This window comes from Hyperolius riggenbachi, chromosome 7, assembly GCF_040937935.1.
Source record: "Hyperolius riggenbachi isolate aHypRig1 chromosome 7, aHypRig1.pri, whole genome shotgun sequence".
Taxonomy (NCBI): Eukaryota; Metazoa; Chordata; class Amphibia; order Anura; family Hyperoliidae; genus Hyperolius; species Hyperolius riggenbachi.
The window spans coordinates 26,109,585-26,130,847 of NC_090652.1; the positions used below are offsets into that span (position 1 = coordinate 26,109,585).

At 48.6% G+C, this 21,263-nt stretch overlaps 1 protein-coding gene across 3 annotated transcripts in view; it reads left to right on the plus strand.

Annotated features, from left to right (window-relative positions):
• LOC137524173 (E3 ubiquitin-protein ligase TRIM39-like) overlaps positions 1-21,263 on the plus strand; it is a 123,444-nt gene that overhangs the window by 24,735 nt on the left and 77,446 nt on the right. For 2 of the 3 annotated variants that reach the window (XM_068243752.1, XM_068243751.1), the window contains exon 3: positions 1,550-3,608. In XM_068243752.1, coding sequence (XP_068099853.1) covers positions 1,677-3,215 — 1,539 coding nt within the window. In that variant the 5' untranslated portion in view covers positions 1,550-1,676 and the 3' untranslated portion in view covers positions 3,216-3,608. Of the gene's footprint in view, positions 1-1,549; positions 3,609-21,263 lie in introns of those variants that run through there. The other variant, XR_011022639.1, reaches the window with a different exon arrangement.

The window sequence follows — 21,263 nt, forward strand, 5'->3', positions numbered from 1 at the left end:
GCCTGTAATTCCCCCACTACTGCAGCCAAAGAGATCATCAGGACTGCCAGGCAACTGGTATTGTTTAAAAGGAAACATCCATATCCCTCTCAGTTAAGGTTCCCTTTAATATCGTTATTGCACTTTAGTGCTCGTATGTCTATTTTTATGGATGAATTTACCGAAGAATTTCAAACTTTTTTGATACTTTTTTTAATCCTATACAATAAAATGCAAGTGTCCCTGCGTCATCAACTGAATGGTTGTGTCCCTGGCTTTTTTTTGTACTGAGCATGTGCCGGATCTGACAGCTTGCTGTGTGTGGTTCACAGAGGTTCTCATTGCATTGTGGGAAATAACAGCTTTTTCCAACTGCCAAGCAAGCAGCTCCCTGTGTGCAAATACTTCAGACAGAGATGGGGAACGAGCAAGCGGGGCGCGCATTGCGGGGGGTAGCGGCTGTGACCTAGCGCCCGCTTTTTAACGGGCGGGCCTTTTTACTGGTACTAAAATATTTTGCTGATCTTCAATTCTTGGTTTCCTGAAAGATTGGCCAGTCGGTGCATGCGCAGTGTGCTCCTCCGTCTCGCTCCCTTGGCCTCAGTGCTGGGGGGGTAATTATACAAGTTGGGTGAAGAGTGCATTTGTAGTTAGTGTTTGTGGTGGGAGCAGTGTAGCTTAGTATAGGCAGTGGGACAGCAGGGGTTAGTGTAGGGTAGTAAGTGTAGCTGGGAGGGCAGTAGGGATTAGTGTAGCTGGGAAGTGTAGTTTGGATAGAGACAGTTTTGGAGCAGAAGGTCCATAAGACGCAGTGCACCCTGGAGGCACCAAGTGTAGTATTTTTTTTTTTTTTTTTTACCTCACTGTTTTTTTCCCTCTAATTCCAGCTGTTTCTTCTAGTCCAGAGCATATTATAGTCTGAAAAATATGGTAATTCTCATTCTAACCCTCACCTATCTGCTCCTAACACTCCCCTCCCCCCCCCCCCTTCCACCAATGGCCATGCTGCACTTGGAACTCTTGCTTACTCATTGTAAAGGTGGCCACTAAAGATACAATTTGCTGAACAATCGATTATGAACGATTCTTTGTATGAATGATTGTAAATAATCATTTGGGGCCATTATTAGATATAAATCTCCTAACCCATCCGATCAGAGTGACGGGATTGTTTTTTGTACATTAGTGGTCCCAAACGATTGTTCATACAAAGAATAGTTTTTAATCGATCGTTCGGCAAATTGTATTATTAGTGGCCACCTTAACACCATGTAGTCGCTCTGTTTTCAGTAGTTTGCCACGTTACACTCTTCTCATGGCATTTTATGCCTTTTCTTGCTACAGTTTCTTCTTTATTGTGCTCTCCTCACCGTTTCTCTTATACTTCTTGCTCTCTCCCTCTCTTCACAGAACTTTTTTTTCCTGCAGCCCCGCCCATACAGTATGTAGCACTTCTTTTTGTTTCAGCTGCTCTTTTTCTTCCTTCCACTTTGCTCTCTCTTTTACTCATTCCTCCACTCTTCTGACTTTCATTTTTTAATTGACTTTCTCCTCCTTGTTTTCACTGCAGGTTCCACCATCTAAACAGTCACACTTCTGCTAGTTTAAAAAAACCAAACATAGTTCCACTGTCATTCGCTCCCCTGAATGAGATAACTTTTGCTGCAAGAAGAGTTCCCGCCCCCTACAGACTTCCAATGGCGTCCGCCTCTCTCGGAGAAGGGCTGAGCTGCTCTATATGCCTGAGCCTGTATACAGAGCCGGTGACACTGACTTGTGGACACAGCTTCTGCCGGGATTGTATTGTGACTGCGCTGGAGACACAGAAGGCATCGGGAAAAGTTTATTCCTGTTCAGAGTCTCGAAAGGAGTATCCAAACCACCCTCTGCAGGAGAAGAACAGGAAGCTGTCCAACACTGTGAACAATTTCACAGCTATGCAACAAGAGAAACCCGAGGTTCAGTGTACGTTTTGTGTGGATGCCCCAGTGCCGGCCATTAAGACTTGCCAACACTGTGAAACCTCCATGTGTGATAAACATCTGGCAGCTCATAACAAGACAGTGGACCACGTGTTAGTGGAGCCAACGTCATCTTTCATCAGCAAAAAATGCTCCATCCACAAAAAAATCCTGGAGTATTACTGCTCTGAGGACTCCACCTGTCTGTGTGTGTCCTGCTGTCTTGTTGGGACACATAATGGACACCAGGTGGAACTTCTAGAGGAGGCTTCTGAGAAGAAAAAGGAGGAACTAAGACATGTACTAAAAAAGATGGCACCATATGAAGAGAGAATCCAGAGCTTACAGGACCACAAAAGGAATGCACAAGAAAAAGCAGCTGATGAGAAGAGGAGAGTCACAGCTCTGTTTGAGGACTTCAGGAGACAGCTGGAAGTCCATGAGATGAAAGTCCTGAATGAGATCACCAGGCAAGAAGAGCAGATATCACAGGCTGTCTCTGATTGTATCCAGCATCTGGAGACACAAGGAGGGGAACTGTCCAGGAAGATGGCTCGCATTGAAAAGATGTGTAATATGACTGACCCAATAGCTGTCCTGCAAGATCCAGAATCCGACACAGCTGACCAAGATATGGAGGAACCTTCTCTTCCTGATCTAAATGATTTTCTGATTTTTCTTGAGTTAAAAAAATCCATAACTGAACTTATTACGCAAATTAAATCAAAAGTTGATTCTTCTTTGCCAAAGAAAACACATCTGTTACTGGATGAAGATACTGCACATGATGATTTGGATGTGTATAATGACTTTAGAAGTATCTCTGTCTCAACAAGTCATGGCAGACCGCATTCACAGAAGAGGTTTATTACATTCCCTCAGGTGATGAGTCGTGAGAGCTTTTCCTCTGGCAGACATTACTGGGAAGTGGAGGTTGATGATCATAATGGAGATTGGCATGTTGGGGTAAGCTATCCTAGTATAGAGAGAGAAGGGGACGAATCCGGCATTGGAAATAACAACAAATCTTGGAGTTTCCGTAGCGAAAATGATAAACGTTTTGCTTACCATAATTACTTTGAGATATTGTCATTAAATCCTCAGTCTACCTTCAGAAGATTAGGGATGTATCTGGATTATGAAGCTGGACGTCTGTCCTTCTACCAGGTGGATGACGCATTTAGCCATTTACACACCTTCAGTGCCACCTTCACTGAGCCCCTCCATGCTGCTTTCTATGTGAGTTACGACGGTTGGGTGATGATTTTACCCTAAGAGTTCAGTGGGGTTTGCTGGCATGTGAGAAAGCATGGTGCAAATTCTCCAAATACAGGATCTCCAAACAACCTGCCTATCCAGAGTTGTACACTCACATTAAAATGACATACCATAGGGCTCCAGTTGCATGTAAGTTACATGTCAACTGTGGGAAACGTCTGACAGTCACCTTTTAAAGGTTCAAGAGTTATTTTATGTTGTTTTGTTTAGCTTTACTTCTTAAATCTTTTGCCTAATCTGTTTTACTGACCAGTTTTGGAAGAAACGTCCTGCATTTTTGGTTGCTTTGTTAACGGTTTGTTTGCTGTGTTAGAAATGGGATTTATTAGTGTAGGCTATAAAGCGATGTCTCTAGTAAAGTACATAGGTTATATGTATATTGTTTATTATGATGCTAAATAAAATGCTAATAAATCCCGATAATGAAGATGTTGATTTCAGAGTGCATCAGAGTTAAAAGTAATACATTCTAATAATAACTTAGAATTTCAGACCACTCAAATGTAACCTTTTTGCATAAACACAGCTTTCTGCAGCTTTACATCCTTACAATTTTTGATTACATGACCAAAGCTAATCTGTGAGACGGTGAGTTTTCATGCCTGTGGGTGTGGCTTCTGCAGCTGCTTGGATTGTGTCATCTGCACTGTTCAGACTGAAAGGGATCAGGCACAGGCTGTATTATGTCTGAGAAGATTGCTGCCTATAGCACAGACTACAGTGCAGGAAGAGGCTGGTGTCTGGGCTCCTGAAAAGGTTTTTGAAAACATTATGTATTTGTCATCAAGTAGTTGAGGGATTTATAGACACCTGAGTGTCACTGTACACCGATGTAGAGAAACATATGCGCCTTCACTGAGGGTGTAAACCTAAAGTTTATTACACCATGGGATTAAATGACAAAATAACACGCTCCCTTGTATTCCAGTTTCAACAGTAATATGGCCCACCTGTCATTTGGCTCCAGGAATAAGGATGAGCGCCACATGGAATTACAAACTCTGACTTTTACCTCAAAATTTCCGAATTGAAACTCAGAATTCTCAGGTTACCGACTTGTAAATTGAGAAATAAATGTTGTTCAGTGATTTGGCATGCATGTGGGCTCAGCAGACATTTATCGCTCTCATTTTCCCATGAATAGCGGAACATATCTACTGCGCATGCTCAGGAGACATTAATGCTAAAATTCAATGCGAAATTGTAACCTTTTGTGAACTTGGAACTAAAATTTATAATTTCAAGCTGAATTTCATTGAATTCGGCAATTCTGACCGTCCCTATCCAGGAAACATACATGGCAGGTTGGAAAAAGAAAGGAAAGGATCCACATGCTCAATTGAATGCTGAAAGCCAATATTCTTTATTGAAGACAAATCGACACAGAAGACATTCTCATCCACAGGATCAGCTGATGCGTATCGGGCTTACAATGCACCCTTAGTCATAGTTGTCCACAATGACTAAGGATGTGTTGTAACACCAACAGGTGTCAGTTGATCCTGTGGATGATAATGTATTCCTTTTATTTCTACCATGGCTTTTCTAACCAGATCATGCACCAGTGACTAATTCTGTGGGGGATTCAGAGCATTCGGACTTTCCTTGGTTTGGAAGGATGGAAAAAAAAATCCTTAAAAGTGAACCCGGGTTGAGAGTGATATGGAGGCTGCCATTTTTTTTTTTTTTCAGCAATACCAATTGCCTGGCTGTCCTGCTGATCCTCTGCCTCTAATACTTTTAGCCATAGCCCCTGAACATGCATATGCAGACCAGGTGTTCCTGACAATATTGTCAGATTTGACAAGATTAGCTTCGTGCTTGTTTCAGTTGTGATTCAGACACTACTGCAGCCAAATAGATCATCAGGGCTGCCAGGCAGCTGGTATTGTTTAAAAGAAAATAAATATAGCAGCCTCCATATCACTCACCTCTGGTTCATTTTATAAAGCTCAAAGGCTTGTGACAGTGTTCCCCACAATAGCGTGGTGCAGAAGCTGAGGATACAGGGACTGGGGGAACGTGTGTATGTGGATAGAGAACTGGTTAAGGGATAGATGGCAAAGAGTGGTGGTAAAAAGAACATACTCAAAATGGGAAACTGTTAGGACTCATTCACACTATGGGCTTAATTCAATAAGACAAATAGCATGCCTTGTCAGAGTTAACACGCTTTATCATAGTAGCATAGCGAGCGCTACAACCGTATTCCTTGCTAATTGGCAATGATGAGAGCTCCACTCGTCCTGCTCTGAGCCCCTGCGGGTCCAATCACTTTAAAGGACATTATCCCTGCACTTTGATTGGCCCAATAGGCTGCCTGTCACATGACAGGAAACTTGACAGGCAGCCTATTGGGCCAATCAAAGTGCGGGGATAATGTCCTTTAAAGAGAACCCGAGGTGGCATTTCATTACGTTAGTGGGGCACAGAGGCTGGTTGGGCACACTAACACCAGCCTCTGTTGCCCCATCGTGTGCCTCAAAGACCCCCCTGCTCGCCGCTATAACCCCCGCAGTGCTGGCAACACGCAGCGCATCGCCAGCACAATGTTTACCTAAGCGCTGTCTATCAGCGCCGCTCCCCCGCCTCCTCCGCATCGCCGCCGCCCGCGTCCCTTCCCTCCCGCTGATAGGAGGCGGGGGAGCGGCGCTGACAGACAGCGCTTAGGTAAACATTGTGCTGGCGACACGCTGCGTGTCGCCAGCACTGCGGGGGTTATAGCGGCGAGCAGGGGGGTCTTTGAGGCACACGATGGGGCAACAGAGGCTGGTGTTAGTGTGCCCAACCAGCCTCTGTGCCCCACTAACGTAATGAAATGCCACCTCGGGTTCTCTTTAAAGTGATCCGATCCGCAGGGGATCAGGGCAGGACGAGTGGAGCTCTCATCATTGCCAATTAGCAGGCATAAATGTGTAGCGCTTGCCATGTTAACTCTGATAAGGCGTGTTAACTCTGATAAGGCATGCTATTTGTCTTAGTGAATCAAGTCCTATGTGCTGCGCTGTCAGTTTTGACACACCGCACATAGGCCTCAATTCACTAAGCAGTTTAGACTAGTCTACTGATGGTTTTTAGTCTACTGATGGTTTGGTTAGTTGCATCAAAGGGGAATTCACTATTACCAAATGTTTTAGACCTGTTTTTAGACCTGGTCTAAAACATTTGGTAATTAGGTCAGTAAAGCAGGGGAAATGATCAAAAGATGCAACTCACAGATGAGTAGCGATCACTGACATCCTTCTCCTCTGATGAGCTCTCCTCTGCATACAATTAAACTCCTGCAAAATTAATCCAAAAGGCTCCATCCTCACATCTAAAATACCTCACAGAATTACTTTACCCACAGAATTCTGCTGGTCTAATCTGTCAGAAAAAGTGGGCGTGGTTACTCCTTGTTTACCTTTGTGAATTGTGTAATTACTGAATGTTAGACCTGCTCTAATAAACATTACACCAAACCCTCAGTAGACTAAAAAACCATCTGTAGACTAGTCTAAACCGTTTAGTGAATTGAGGCCATTATGATCCACATGACAGCATGAAAATCCATAGACCCACATGTTGCCATTTACATTACAGGTGTGCGTTCCCATGGGTTACAATGTAATACATCTGGGAACATGTTATTGCATAACGCACACATTTCCTAGTAATACAGTATACAAGCTGCAGACATGAGAAGAGGATGAAGCATCCAGGGCGGGGCCAGAGGATCAGCACCCCCTAGGTAAGTAATGGTCCCCCAGCGACACACAACAATCCCAACCTCTCTTTGGTGAGATTTTTTTTTTAACAGTAAAAACACCCTGCTTAGTGCCCTTTAACCTTCCTGGTGGTAGCACTTTGCTAACTGCGTGTGCACTCCAATCGCCGCCGCATTGCCCCCCCCCCCCCCCAGACCCCGTGTGCTGCCTGGCCAATCAGTGGCAGGCAGCGCTGAAGGGTAGATCGGTACTCCAAATGACGTCACGACATCGGTGACGTCATCCCGCTTTGAACGGGATTTCCTGATAGGAGATCACCAGAGGCGATCGAAGCGGGCGGGGGGGGGGATGCCGTTGCACAGCGGCTATCATGTAGCGAGGGCTGGGCTCGCTACATGATTTAAAAAACAAAAATTGAAAAAAAACTGCTGCGCTGCCCCCTGGCGGTTTTTAATAGACCGCCAGGAGGGTTAATGATTAAGTAGATGGAATACAGTGTAACAGTGTAAGTTCGCTGTTCCATCAAAATAGCGCAATGCTCAGCCAGTAATGTCTAAACTGCTAGCAACAAAAGTGAGTACACCCCTAAGTGAACAATGTCAAAATTGTGCCCACTGTGTCAATATTTTGTGTCTGCCATTATTTTCCAGCACGGCCTGAACTCTCTTAGGCATGGAGGTCACTAGAGCTTCACAGGCTGCCCCTGGAATCCTCTTCCCCTCCTCCATGACAACGCTGGCGGGTGTAAGAGACCTTGCGCTCCTCCACCTTCTGTTTGAAGATGTCCCACGGATGTTACACCTCCCGGGTGGTAACCCCGAGCAACACTCAGGCTAGCCGCCGTTATCTCAATGCAGAGCAAAGGAGCACAGCGGGCGTTTTTACTCACCTCCTGAGGGATCCAGATGCAAGCAGCCATTCTACTTCCTCTCCACGGAGGCTCTGAATCACTCCGTTGAGATCGCCATCAGTGATCTCACTACAGAGTTATAGCGCCACCCGGAGGATGGAGGGAATATTACAGCGCTGGAGCCCAGGGAGGTGAGTGAGTGCTGGGGCTGCTGCTGGCTTTCTGTCAGCATGTTTTTTTCCTGGTTTTAGGGTCTGAAAGGTTCAGAGAAGACCCTAAAATCTGGAAATAATCACACCGCAAGGGAGGTTAATAGGGTTTAGGTCTGGAGACATGCTTGGCCAGTCCAGCACCTTTACCCTCAGTTTCTCTAGCAAGGCCATGGTTGGGGGTTGTTATGTTAGAATGGCCACTTTCCGAAAGAAGGGGATCATGCTCTGCTCCAGTAAGTCAGTACATGTTGGCATTCATGCTTCCCTCAATGAACTATAGCCGGTAGCACTAATAGTTCCCTCGATGATTTGTAGCTCCCCAATAACGTCAGCATTAACGCAGCCCCAAACCATGGCACTTCCACCACCGTGCTTAGCTGTAGATAAGACACACTTGTCTTTGTACTCCTCACCTGGTTGCCATCACACATGCTGGACACCATCTGAACCTAACAAGGTTATCTTGGTCCCATCAGACCACAGGACAGGGTTCCTGTAATCCATGTCCTTAGTCTGCTTGTCTTCAACAAACTGGCCATGATGTTACATGGGCGGAGCTAACTAATGTAACTGTGTAACAGTAAGGCAGTGGGCTAATATAGGTAGCCAGAATAGTTGCAAACAGTATAGGGTAGGTAGGTAGGTAGGTGCCCCCAATATAGGTTAGATAAGTAGGTGCCCCCAGTACAGGTTAGATAGGTAGGTGCCCCCAGTATAGATTACATAGGTAGCCGCCCCCAGTATAGGTTAGATAGGTAGCTGCTCGCCAGTATAGGTTAGATAGGTAGCTGCCCCCCAGTACAGGTTAGATTAGGTAAATGCCCTCCAGTACATGTTATATAACCAGTATAGGTTAGATAGGTAGGTGCCCCCCAGTATAGGTTAGGTAGCTGCCCCTCAGTATAGGTTAGATTGGTAGCCGCCCCCCTAGTATAGGTTAGATTAGGTAGGTGCCCCCCAGTATATATTAGATAGGTAGCTGCCCCCCCACACACACACAGTATAGGTTAGATTAGGTAGGTGCCCCCAGCATAGGTAGCTGCCTTCCAGTATAGGGTAGGTAGGTAGGTAGGTGCCCCCCCCCCCCCCCCAATAATGGAGGGGGGAGTCAGCCGCAGAGAGGGCAGCCCAACCTCTCCCTCCCTTCCTCTCCCTGGGCCGCCCTCTGTGCTCCCCCCTCCAGACTGCAGAGTTAGCGCAGGGAAGCGCTGTAAACTGTCAGCAACTAGTGTTGGGCGAACAGTGTTCGCCACTGTTCGGGTTCTGCAGAACATCACCCTGTTCGGGTGATGTTCGAGTTCGGCCGAACACCTGACGGTGCTCGGCCAAACCGTTCGGCCGCATGGCCGAACTAAGAGCGCATGGCCGAACGTTCCCCGAACGTTCGGCTAGCGCTGTGATTGGCCGAACGGGTCACGTGGTTCGGACCCGAACGCGCTCTGATTGGCCGAACGGTCACGTGGTTCGGGTAAATAAATACCCGAACCACGTCATATCTCCGCCATTTGTCTGTGGGTTTAGCTTTGGGTAGGCAGGCAGGGTAGTTCGCGCTCCAGCCACGCTAGCCAGGGTCCCCCCCAGTCATTGTGTGTCGCAGCTGGGAACAGTAGTACACCGCTCGCTCAGCCACACTATATATAGCATTGTTTACTGCCACTGTGTACCTCGCTCAGCCACACTATATAGCATTCTGTGTACTGTTCTGTGTCTGCTGGGAACAGTAGTACACCGCTCGTTCAGCCACACTATATAGCATTCTGTGTACTGTTCTGTGTCTGCTGGGAACAGTAGTACACCGCTCGTTCAGCCACACTATATAGCATTCTGTGTACTGTTCTGTGTCTGCTGGGAATAGTGGTACACCGCTCGTTCAGCCACACTATATAGCATTCTGTGTACTGTTCTGTGTCTGCTGGGAACAGTAGTACACCGCTCGTTCAGCCACACTATATAGCATTCTGTGTACTGTTCTGTGTCTGCTGGGAATAGTGCTACACCGCTCGTTCAGCCACACTATATAGCATTCTGTGTACTGTTCTGTGTCTGCTGGGAATAGTGGTACACCGCTCGTTCAGCCACACTATATAGCATTCTGTGTACTGTTCTGTGTCTGCTGGGAACAGTAGTACACCGCTCGTTCAGCCACACTATATAGCATTCTGTGTACTGTTCTGTGTCTGCTGGGAATAGTGGTACACCGCTCGTTCAGCCACACTATATAGCATTCTGTGTACTGTTCTGTGTCTGCTGGGAACAGTAGTACACCGCTCGTTCAGCCACACTATATAGCATTCTGTGTACTGTTCTGTGTCTGCTGGGAATAGTGGTACACCGCTCGTTCAGCCACACTATATAGCATTCTGTGTACTGTTCTGTGTCTGCTGGGAACAGTAGTACACCGCTCGTTCAGCCACACTATATAGCATTCTGTGTACTGTTCTGTGTCTGCTGGGAACAGTAGTACACCGCTCGTTCAGCCACACTATATAGCATTCTGTGTACTGTTCTGTGTCTGCTGGGAATAGTGGTACACCGCTCGTTCAGCCACACTATATAGCATTCTGTGTACTGTTCTGTGTCTGCTGGGAACAGTAGTACACCGCTCGTTCAGCCACACTATATAGCATTCTGTGTACTGTTCTGTGTCTGCTGGGAACAGTAGTACACCGCTCGTTCAGCCACACTATATAGCATTCTGTGTACTGTTCTGTGTCTGCTGGGAATAGTGGTACAACGCTCGTTCAGCCACACTATATAGCATTCTGTGTACTGTTCTGTGTCTGCTGGGAATAGTGGTACACCGCTCGTTCAGCCACACTATATAGCATTCTGTGTACTGTTCTGTGTCTGCTGGGAATAGTGGTACACCGCTCGTTCAGCCACACTATATAGCATTCTGTGTACTGTTCTGTGTCTGCTGGGAACAGTAGTACACCGCTCGTTCAGCCACACTATATAGCATTCTGTGTACTGTTCTGTGTCTGCTGGGAACAGTAGTACACCGCTCGTTCAGCCACACTATATAGCATTCTGTGTACTGTTCTGTGTCTGCTGGGAATAGTGGTACACCGCTCGTTCAGCCACACTATATAGCATTCTGTGTACTGTTCTGTGTCTGCTGGGAATAGTGGTACACCGCTCACCCGCCACTGTATAGCATTGTGCTCTGTGTCGCTGCTGGGAATAGTGGTACACCGCTCACCCGTCACTGTATAGCATTGTGCTCTGTGTCGCTGCTGGGAATAGTGGTACTGTATAGCATTTCTGTACTGCCACTGTACTGCTGCCAGTCAGCGTGTACTGTAAGGATAAGTGAAATGAGGAAGAAATCCGGTGAAAGAGGGAGGGGCAAGGGAAGAGGTGTTTCCCCTGACGGTTCACGTACAGGCCACAGGGGAGCACCCAAGAAAACCCACTCAATACCGCCCATGTTGTCCAGGACAACAACCCTCACAAATCCAAAAGAACAGGACCAGATAATTACTTGGATGACCTCTCAAGCATCCAGCAGTGGGTTAAGCAGCACCAGCACATCACGCACGAGGTCCGAGTCCTCAGCCAGTTACTAAGAGCCAGTGGGCACAAAGCTGACACAACCGGCAGCGACACCACGCACACAACTGCCAGATAACCAGTCCGATGAATTACCTCAGGACACAATGGGGTATTCGCAGGAGCTATTCCCAGCCCAACAAACTTCCACCTTTCAAAGGTCAATGGAGGAACAGCCAGAAATGTTGTGCCTGGATTCACAACCGTTAACTGTGGGAAATGCACCGCGCACTGAAATACAAGGCGAGTCCGAAGAGGACTCGGAAACCCAAATCCCAGAGCAATTTGGGCAGGAGGGGTTGCAATTGCAGGAGGTCGGCCGACAAGATCTGGAAGACGACGTTGGAGTGTGCTGCGCAGAGGTTGTTGTGGGGAGCTCTACTCCACGGCGGCGGCCCACAATGACATATGACGAGTTTGAGGAGATGGAAGAGGAGGGTATGGACAATGTGGACAGAGACCCAGATTTTGTTTGTGAACGAGAACATCGCCGTCGTAGCAGCAGCACAGATGAGTCTGTTGAAGAACCCACTGCTGCACGAGCTCGCCTTGTGCCACAAGGTAGGCGGCGCGCAATTTCAGGCACCACAAGCGTGGAAGTTCAAGTGAGAGGCAAAAGAGGAGCAAACAGAAATCGCCAGCAAGGAGGCAGGTGCTCCAAAGTCTGGGCTTTCTTTGAAGACTGCACTGAGGATGTTACCATGGCGATTTGCAAGGTGTGCAAGACCCGCCTGAGCAGGGGGAAAAGTATTAACAACCTCTCCACCACCAGCATGAGCCGTCACATGCTATCCAAACATCCCACTCTTTGGGCAAACGCGTCAGGACAGGGTACCAGAAACAACACTGCCTCCCTTGGGTTCACCAGACCCGCCTCAGCAGCAGCAGTAGCCCAGCCATTGCGTGGTTCACAACATTCACAAACATCAGACGACGCTGACACTGTCACTTTCCGGAGTAGTGCTCTTGAGGTCTCCCAGTGTTCTTCAAACACAACAACCAACAGCCCTTCCGTGTGCAGCGCTACGGTTCAGTTGTCTGTGTCGGAGATGTTTGAGCGCAAGAGGAAATTGCCAGCAAATGACCCCCGGGCCGTGGCAGTAACAGCCAGCATAGCCAAGCTTCTGGCCTGCGAAATGCTGCCATATCGATTGGTGGAGACAAACAGCTTCAAGGGCATGATGTCAGTGGCCATCCCACGTTACGTGGTTCCCAGCCGCTACCACTTTGCACGCTCTGCAGTGCCTGAGTTGCATGAGCACGTGGTCAGCAAAATAACCCGAAGCTTGAAGAATGCCGTTGCCTGCAAGGTTCACCTCACCACTGACACCTGGACGAGTGCGTTCGGCCAGGGTCGATACATCTCCCTTACCGCGCACTGGATGAACCTTGTGGAGCCTGGCAGCGATTCCTCACCTGCTACGGCACGGGTGTTGCCCACGCCACAAACAGCTGCACCGCCGTCCCTCCCACTGGATAACAGCAGCACCTACCTCTCTGACTCCTTCTCCTCCAACGCATCTCAAAGCTGTACCTCATCCGGAAACGCTAACCCAGCAGCAGTAGGATCGTGGAAGCAGTGCAGCACAGCTGTTGGCATGCGTCAGCAAGCGTTGCTGAAGCTAATCTGCCTTGGGGATAAGCAGCACACAGGGGAGGAAATTTGAAAGGGAATAAAGGAACAGACGGATTTGTGGCTGGCACCGCTGGACCTGAAACCGGGCATGGTTGTGTGTGATAATGGGAGTAATCTCATTCGCGCTTTAAGGTTGGCTAAGCTGACACACATCCCTTGCCTGGCGCACGTGATGAACCTAGTAGTTCAGCGGTTCCTGAGGACATACCCAGGCGTGGCCGATCTTCTGTTGAAGGTGCGTCGAGTGGCCAAACATTGTAGAACTTCCAGTACTGCTTCGGGGGCACTCGCCAAGATGCAGGAGCGCTTCAATCTCCCCCACCATCGCTTGCTGTGTGATGTCCCTACGCGCTGGAATTCTACGCTGCACATGCTAGCCCGCTTTTGCGAGCAGAAGAGTGCAGTGGTCCAGTACATGACGGCGCAGTACCGAGGCGCATCCGGCCAGCTGCCAAGCTTCTGTGGATCCGATTGGGCCAACATGTTGGACCTCTGCCAAGTCCTCCAAAATTTTGAGCAATCCACGTTGCTTGTGAGCAGTGACAACTCTTCAGTCAGCATTACCATACCACTGCTGTGTTTACTGAAGAGGTCGATGTTAAAAATCAAGGAAACAGCTGTCATGATGCAACTGGGGGAATCTGAAGGAGAAAACGATCAGCGTGATGGTACCAACATCAGGCCATCCGCCTCAGGGAACGCTGGCCCCAGCAGCTATGACGAAGAAGAGGAGGAGGAACAGCTGGAGTTGGAGCAGGAATTTCATGCCACCACTGACGAGGGCCAGAGCGGTGCACGTTGGACTTCCACAATTCAACGCGAATGGTCAGCAGAAGCAGACCAGGAGGAAGGTGACGACTATGATGCATCACAACAACTATCACAACGCTCACAAGAGGATGATGAGGATTCTGGTAGGACTCTGGCACACATGGCTCAATTCATGCTAGACTGCATTGAACGTGACCCACGCATTGTGCGCATTCTGGACAACACCAATTACTGGGTTTATACCCTTCTGGATCCACGGTACAAACACAATGTTCCAAAACTGCTTGAAGAAAGAGTCAGACAGGTCAAAATGGAAGAATACCAGCAGGCCCTTGTGGAGACTTTAGAGAGGAGATTGACATCCTCCCCCTCCTCTAGCCAGTTGTACGCAGACAGACTGACTTCCGCAAACCCAGGACGACCAGGAGGGCAGCAAACAACGCAAGCCGCAGCTAGTACCCAAAAGGGAATGGTATCGGCAGTGTCCTTGGAGTGGGAAAATTTTCTGACACCCATGCAGCAGCAGCCCACTGAACAGCAAGCGTGCAGATCCACCTCCAACACCGATCGCCTGGAGAAGATGGTCAAGGACTACATGTCAGATGACGTAGCTGTGTCTAACAATCCATCTGCACCCTTCAACTATTGGGTATCGAAGCTAGACACCTGGCACGAACTGGCAATGTACGCAATAGAGGTGCTGGCTTGCCCGGCAGCCAGCGTTATGTCGGAACGCTGTTTCAGTGCTGCCGGAGGCATCGTCACAGATCGGCGTATCCGCCTCTCCACAGAAAATGCAGACCGTCTGACTCAAATTAAAATGAATCAATCCTGGATTGGAAACGACTACGCAACACTCCAGGACCCCAACCAAGTAACATGACCAATGAACATCTGGGATGGTTTAGCGTTTCCGGTCCCTGTTTATTGAACCTCTCATCTGTATTACACTTATGACTGCATGGCGGCAAAAAGCATTGCTATATCCGCACGCTTTTTGTCCTCATGCAAGGCCTGTGTTGTTGTGTCTCAAAAAGCTTGGCCTTCTCCTCCTGCGCCTGCTCCTGTTCCATCACGTCTGCTGCTGCTGGGTTAGCATTTCCAGTCCCTGTTTATTGAACCTCTCATCTGTATTACATTTATGACTGCATGGCGGCAAAAAGCATTGCTATATCCGCACGCTTTTTGTCCTCATGCAAGGCCTGGGTTGCGTCTCAAAAAGCGTGGCCTTCTCCTCCTGCGCCTCCTCCTGTTCCATCATGTGTGCTGCTGCTGGGTTAGCGTTTCCAGTCTCTGTTTATTGAACCTCTCATCTGTATTACATTTATGACTGCATGGCGGCAAAAAGCATTGCTATATCCGCACGCTTTTTGTCCTCATGCAAGGCCTGGGTTGTTGTGTCTCAAAGCGTGGCCTTCTCCTCCTGCGCCTCCTCCTGTTCCATCACGTGTGCTCTGTGCTGCTGCTGGGTTAGCGTTACCGGTCCCTGTTTATGGAACCTCTTCTCTTTATTACATTTATGACTGCATGGCGGCAAAAAGCATTGCTGCTATATCCGCACGCTTCTTGTCCTCATGCAAGGCCTGGGTTGTTGTGTCTCAAAAAGCGTGGCCTTCTCCTCATGCGCCTCCTCCTGTTCCATCACGTGTGCTGCTGCTGCTGCTGGGTTAGCGTTACCGGTCCCTGTTTATTGAACCTCTTATCTTTATTACATTTATGACTGCATGGCGGTAAAAAGCATGCTATCCGCACGCTTCTTGTCCTCATGCAAGGCCTGGGTTGTTGTGTCTCAAAAAGCGTGGCCTTCTCCTCCTGCGCCTCCTCCTGTTCCATCACGTGTGCTGCTGCTGCTGCTGGGTTAGCGTTACCGGTCCCTGTTTATTGAACCTCTTATCTTTATTACATTTATGACTGCATGGCGGTAAAAAGCATGCTATCCGCACGCTTCTTGTCCTCATGCAAGGCCTGGGTTGTTGTGTCTCAAAAAGCGTGGCCTTCTCCTCCTGCGCCTCCTCCTGTTCCATCACGTGTGCTGCTGCTGCTGCTGGGTTAGCGTTACCGGTCCCTGTTTATTGAACCTCTTATCTTTATTACATTTATGACTGCCTGGCGGTAAAAACCATGTTACCTGTGCAAAGAAACATGACATTTTCAGCATTTAAAAGACAATTTTTCCTTTGAAACTTTACAATCAATTTTCTCAAAAACTATAAGCTCTTTTTGCTAAATCTTTTTTTCCTCTTGTACCCACTCCCAAGGTGCACATACCCTGTAAATTTGGGGTATGTAGCATGTAAGGAGGCTTTACAAAGCACAAAAGTTCGGGTCCCCATTGACTTCCATTATGTTCGGAGTTCGGGTCGAACACCCGAACATCGCGGCCATGTTCGGCCTGTTCGGCCCGAACCCGAACATCTAGATGTTCGCCCAACACTATCAGCAACTCACCTCCCTGGTTCCAATCGCCGCTCACTTGCTGCCGGTCTTCACCTCTTCATAGACGCTGATACACACGCTGCTTCTTGCTGAACAAAGTCAGACATTCCAGAAGTGAACCGGAGCATCAGTGAGTAGCTGTGCGGGCACAGGATGTCTACAAGGGACCATTAGAAGCCCAGGGTAAGTTCAACTCATTTTCCCCCGACCCCCCCTACAGTATTCCTTTAAAGGACTCCTGAGGCAAACGGGTATAATTTACTTTTACTCACCTTGGGCTTCTTCCAGCCCCTGGCAGCCGCCTTGGTCCCTCGCCACAGCTCTGGTCCTCCTCTGTCTCCCGCTGGCCGTGGAGTTGGCTCTTTGGCAAGTGCCTGTTGGTTATTGTCCAAGGGCTATTTGACCTGCAGGTCGAATAACTTCAATGGGTGGGGGGGCGGAGCAAGCAAGGGCATGGTGAGAGAACCGGGAAGGTCAACAAAACAAATTAACTTGGGCTATGACCCTCTTATTCATATAAGACACGGATAGGGGCCTTGCCTGGGGCACCAAAAGGGCCAAAAAATGTCCCGACTGTGATGTCACTGCATGGTGATTGGAGGTGGAAAAGGACCCAAATCTATCAAATTCAGCATTGCGTACGCACCTGAGATAGGATGAACAAACCCCATGTGAGTGATGACAGTGTGACCTCATTGTTAAAGGGTGGATCTACCCATCAGTGAGTACAGACCTAGAACCCAAATGCCTTATGCTCCTCCCATCACTACATGCTCCTCCCATCACTACATGTCCTGTCACTGTACAGCCCTACTTACCCTCTAATAGATGCAAATGCACACATAATGAAGACCTTTGGGCCCATTCACACTGTAGGGGAATACGTTGTGATTACCGCAACACAATAAAACGTAAAATTGGATGGAAAATGCATCCTATGTTATTAATATGATGCCTTTACACTGTCAAACGGAACGCAAACGCACAACACGCTCGCTGGACCGCAAATGCAAAATGCCGATAGACTGCATTTCTTCACAGCCGCAACACAAAGCGTGGACCGCAAACTCAAATCTGACTTGAAGGTAAGTGCTTGTTTTTGAACCAGGGGCGGACTGACCATTAGTGCACTAGGGCACGGACCGAGGGCCCGTGGTCAGGGGGGGCCCCGCCAGTCAACCCTGGGCAGGAGGGGAAGCAGCCAGTGAAAGGGAGCAATGGGAACAGCGGGGAAGGGGGGGAAGTCCCCCCCCCCCCTTCCCTCACCTTGGGGCCCCCCTTTCCTGGCTGTCCCATACGGAATACTGAAGTGTCACACTGTCGTACAGCGGCTGACAGCGGGCGGAGACTTACCGCTGTTACAGCCGGCTGATAGAGCTGTGATCTGTGCGCCGCAAGTCTGGTCTTGAGTAGACCAGACTTGCGGTGCACAGATCACAGCTCCCTCCGGTGGCTGGACAGCGGTAAGTCTCTGCCCACTGTCAGCCGCTGTACGACAGTGCGACACTTCAGTATTCCGGAGGGGACAGCCAGGAAAGGGGGGCCCCAAGGTGAGGGAAGGGGGGGGTGACTTCCCCCTTCCCCACGTTCTGCACACCGCTCCCTTTCACTGGCTGCCTCCCCTCCTGGGGACACCTGGCTACATATACTGGGGACACCTATACACCTAACTACATATACTGGGGACACCTATACACCTGGCTATACTGGGGACACCTATACACCTAACTACATATACTGGGGACACCTATACACCTGGCTATACTGGGGGCAGCTATACACCTGGCTACATATACTGGGGACACCTATACACCTGCCTATACTAAGGGCAGCTATACACCTGGCTACATATACTAGGGATACACCTGGCTATACTGGGGGCAGCTATACACCTGGCTACATATACTGGGGATACCTATACACCTAGCTACATATACTGGGGACACCTATACACCTGGCTACAAATACTGGGGACACCTACAAACCTGGCTACATATACTGGGGACACCTATAGACATGGCTACATATACTGGGGACACCTATAGACCTGGCTACATATACTGGGGACACCTATCCACCTGGCTACATATACTGGGAACACCTATAGACCTGGCTATACTGGGAACATCTATCCACCTGGCTATATATACTGGGGACACCTATCCACCTGGCTACATATACTGGGGACACCTATAGACCTGGCTACATATATTGGGGACACCTATCCACCTGGCTACATATACTGGGGACACCCATAGACCTGGCTATACTGGGAACACCTATACACCTAGCTACATATACTGGGAACACCTATAGACCTGGCTATCTATACAGAAGACACCTATAGGCCTGGTTACCTATTCTGCAGACACCTGTAGAACTGGCTACCTATACTGGGGGCACCCATAGACCTGGCTACCTATTCTGGGGACACCTATAATCCTGGCTACCTATTCTGGGGACACCTATAATCCTGGCTACCTATTCTGGGGACACCTATAGACCTGGCTACTTATACTGGGGACACCTATAGACCTGGATACCTGCACTGGGAAAACCTATAGACCTGGTTACTTCCACTGGGGATACCTTTTGACCTGGTTACCTATACTGGGGGCACCTATTTTCTGGGAACTGTTGCCAGATTAACTATTTTTGGGGAACTGCTGCTGCCAGATTAAGTGTATTTTGCGAAACAGCTGCCAGATGATGTGTATTTTTGGGGAACCGCTGCCAGATTGTGTATAATGGGGGAACGGCTGCTTCCAGATTATGTGTATTTTGGGGTACCACTGCTGCCAGATTACATGTATTTTGGGTGATCCGCTGCCAGATCACGCATATTTTGGGGAGCCGCTGCTAAATTATGTGTATTTGGGGAACCACTGCTGCCAGATTACGTCTATTTTGGGGGAATGACTGCCATATTATCTGTATTTTGGAGGAACCTCTGCCAAGTTGCATGGATTTTTGGTGAAATACTGTCAGATTACATGTATTTTGGGGGGAAACACTATGGCAGAGTTCAAACTTTCCCGGCAGACCTTTTACACCACTGCTAAGGTCATGTATATTTTGCCCTACCCATGACCACGCCCACGTTATGTTGCGTGACCACGCCCATTTTACGGTGCAGGGGTTTTTATCGTTATAAAATATTTGTTGTCAGTAAATTATTATATCTTAGCCTGTAAAAAAAGAATGTGAAAGGTGGGAAACACTGGTATGGGGGGCCCCTTAATCTCCTATTGCCCGGGGGCCCCATGAGTTTTCAGTCCGTCCCTGTTCTGAACCCGAGCTTTGACTCTTCAAATGTGACGTGAAAATTGGAAAAACAAAAAAAAAAGATACTTATGGCGAGGGAAGGCTCTGGGTTCTATAAAGCAGGGCTTTTTCAACCTTTTCACTAATTGTACCACTTTTATTGCCCGAAAATTTTTAAGTACCACCAGTGGGCCTGCGCAATAGATCGGACCCGATTGGACTCGGCTGTTTCCACCAGAGCGGAGAGCTGTGCATGTGCACACGATGCCAAGGAGCTCTTCAGGGGGTCCAAGCGTTGGATCCCTTCTACTAAGGAGGAAGGGGGAAGCCTCTTTAGGATCCAGAGTTTCAATATAGGTAGCCTCCCACCGCCACCACAGAGCTGGGCAGTGACTTACCACAAAGTTTGATGCGTACCACCTGGCATACCACCTGGCCAACAGCAAAGTACCACTAGTGGTATGCAGACCACAAGTTATAAAGCTTCCCCGTTCCTCTCATGGTCCCTATGTTCCAGCGCTGTCACCCCACGGTCAGATTTACCACCACTGGAGACTTCAGAAAGGCCTGGGTGCTCTGAAAGACGGGTGGCTCCGTACTGCGCATGTGCAAGTGTGTGTGAGAGTGCGCTCAGGAATGTGCAGCATGGAGCGGCCCATCTTCAGGAGCACTCAGCTGACGAAGCCTCACTGAGCAGCCTTCAACCAATTGGTGGAATACCTCTAAAGGGGGTGACGGCCGGGGCTGCAACAAGGGGACAGTGTTAGGAATAGGAAGGCTCTATAGGACCTTCCCTCTTTATTGGTGTGTGTCTTTTTTTTTCACTTCAGATTTACTTTAAGCCTGACAGCCCCTCAACCCTCCGTCATTAAAGGATACTTGAGAGAAAAAAATAAATGCAGATCTGCTTACCTGGGGCTTCCTACAGCCCTATGAAGTCTCTGTGTCCCTCATCACAGCTCCGCTGGCAGCCACACTTCTGTGGCCCCCTCTGTAGCTGACGTGGCCGGGATTGCTCTGCGCAGACACAATATTACTGGCCATATGTGCACACTTACAAATGCGCAGAAATCACCTAACCTCCCCTGGTCGGCGGCTCATACAGAGGGGCCAACAAAAGAGGGGCTGCCAGTGGAGCTGTGATGGGGACACAGAGATTTCAAGGAGCTGGAGGAAGCCCCAGGTAAGTAGATCAACATTCATTTATTTTTTTCCCTCATGTATCCTTTAGGACACAGCCTGTCATTTTTAATGTTTGTGGACACAGGCATGTTTTTTGTATGCTGCAATAGCAACGATTTCTTGCTAAATGGGATCATCCTTCCTCATTGAAAATTCTTACTTTTTTTTTCTAATAAAGCAATTCTTGTGTGCAGTTTGAGGTTTGTCCACAAGATGGCGATATAGAGATCATCACCCCGACGCTAGTGCTCTGTTAGGAGGGTTTCCATCACAACACGTAATGCAGCATGACGTGTCTGTCTACCATGCGCTCCACCCCCACGCAGAGCCCTAGAAGAAGCGCGGGAGTGTAAAGCTGACGCAGGGCCGTTGTATGGTTGGCAGCCCACTAGAGATGGGAAGTTCGGATCTTTTCAATGATCCGGATGATTCGAA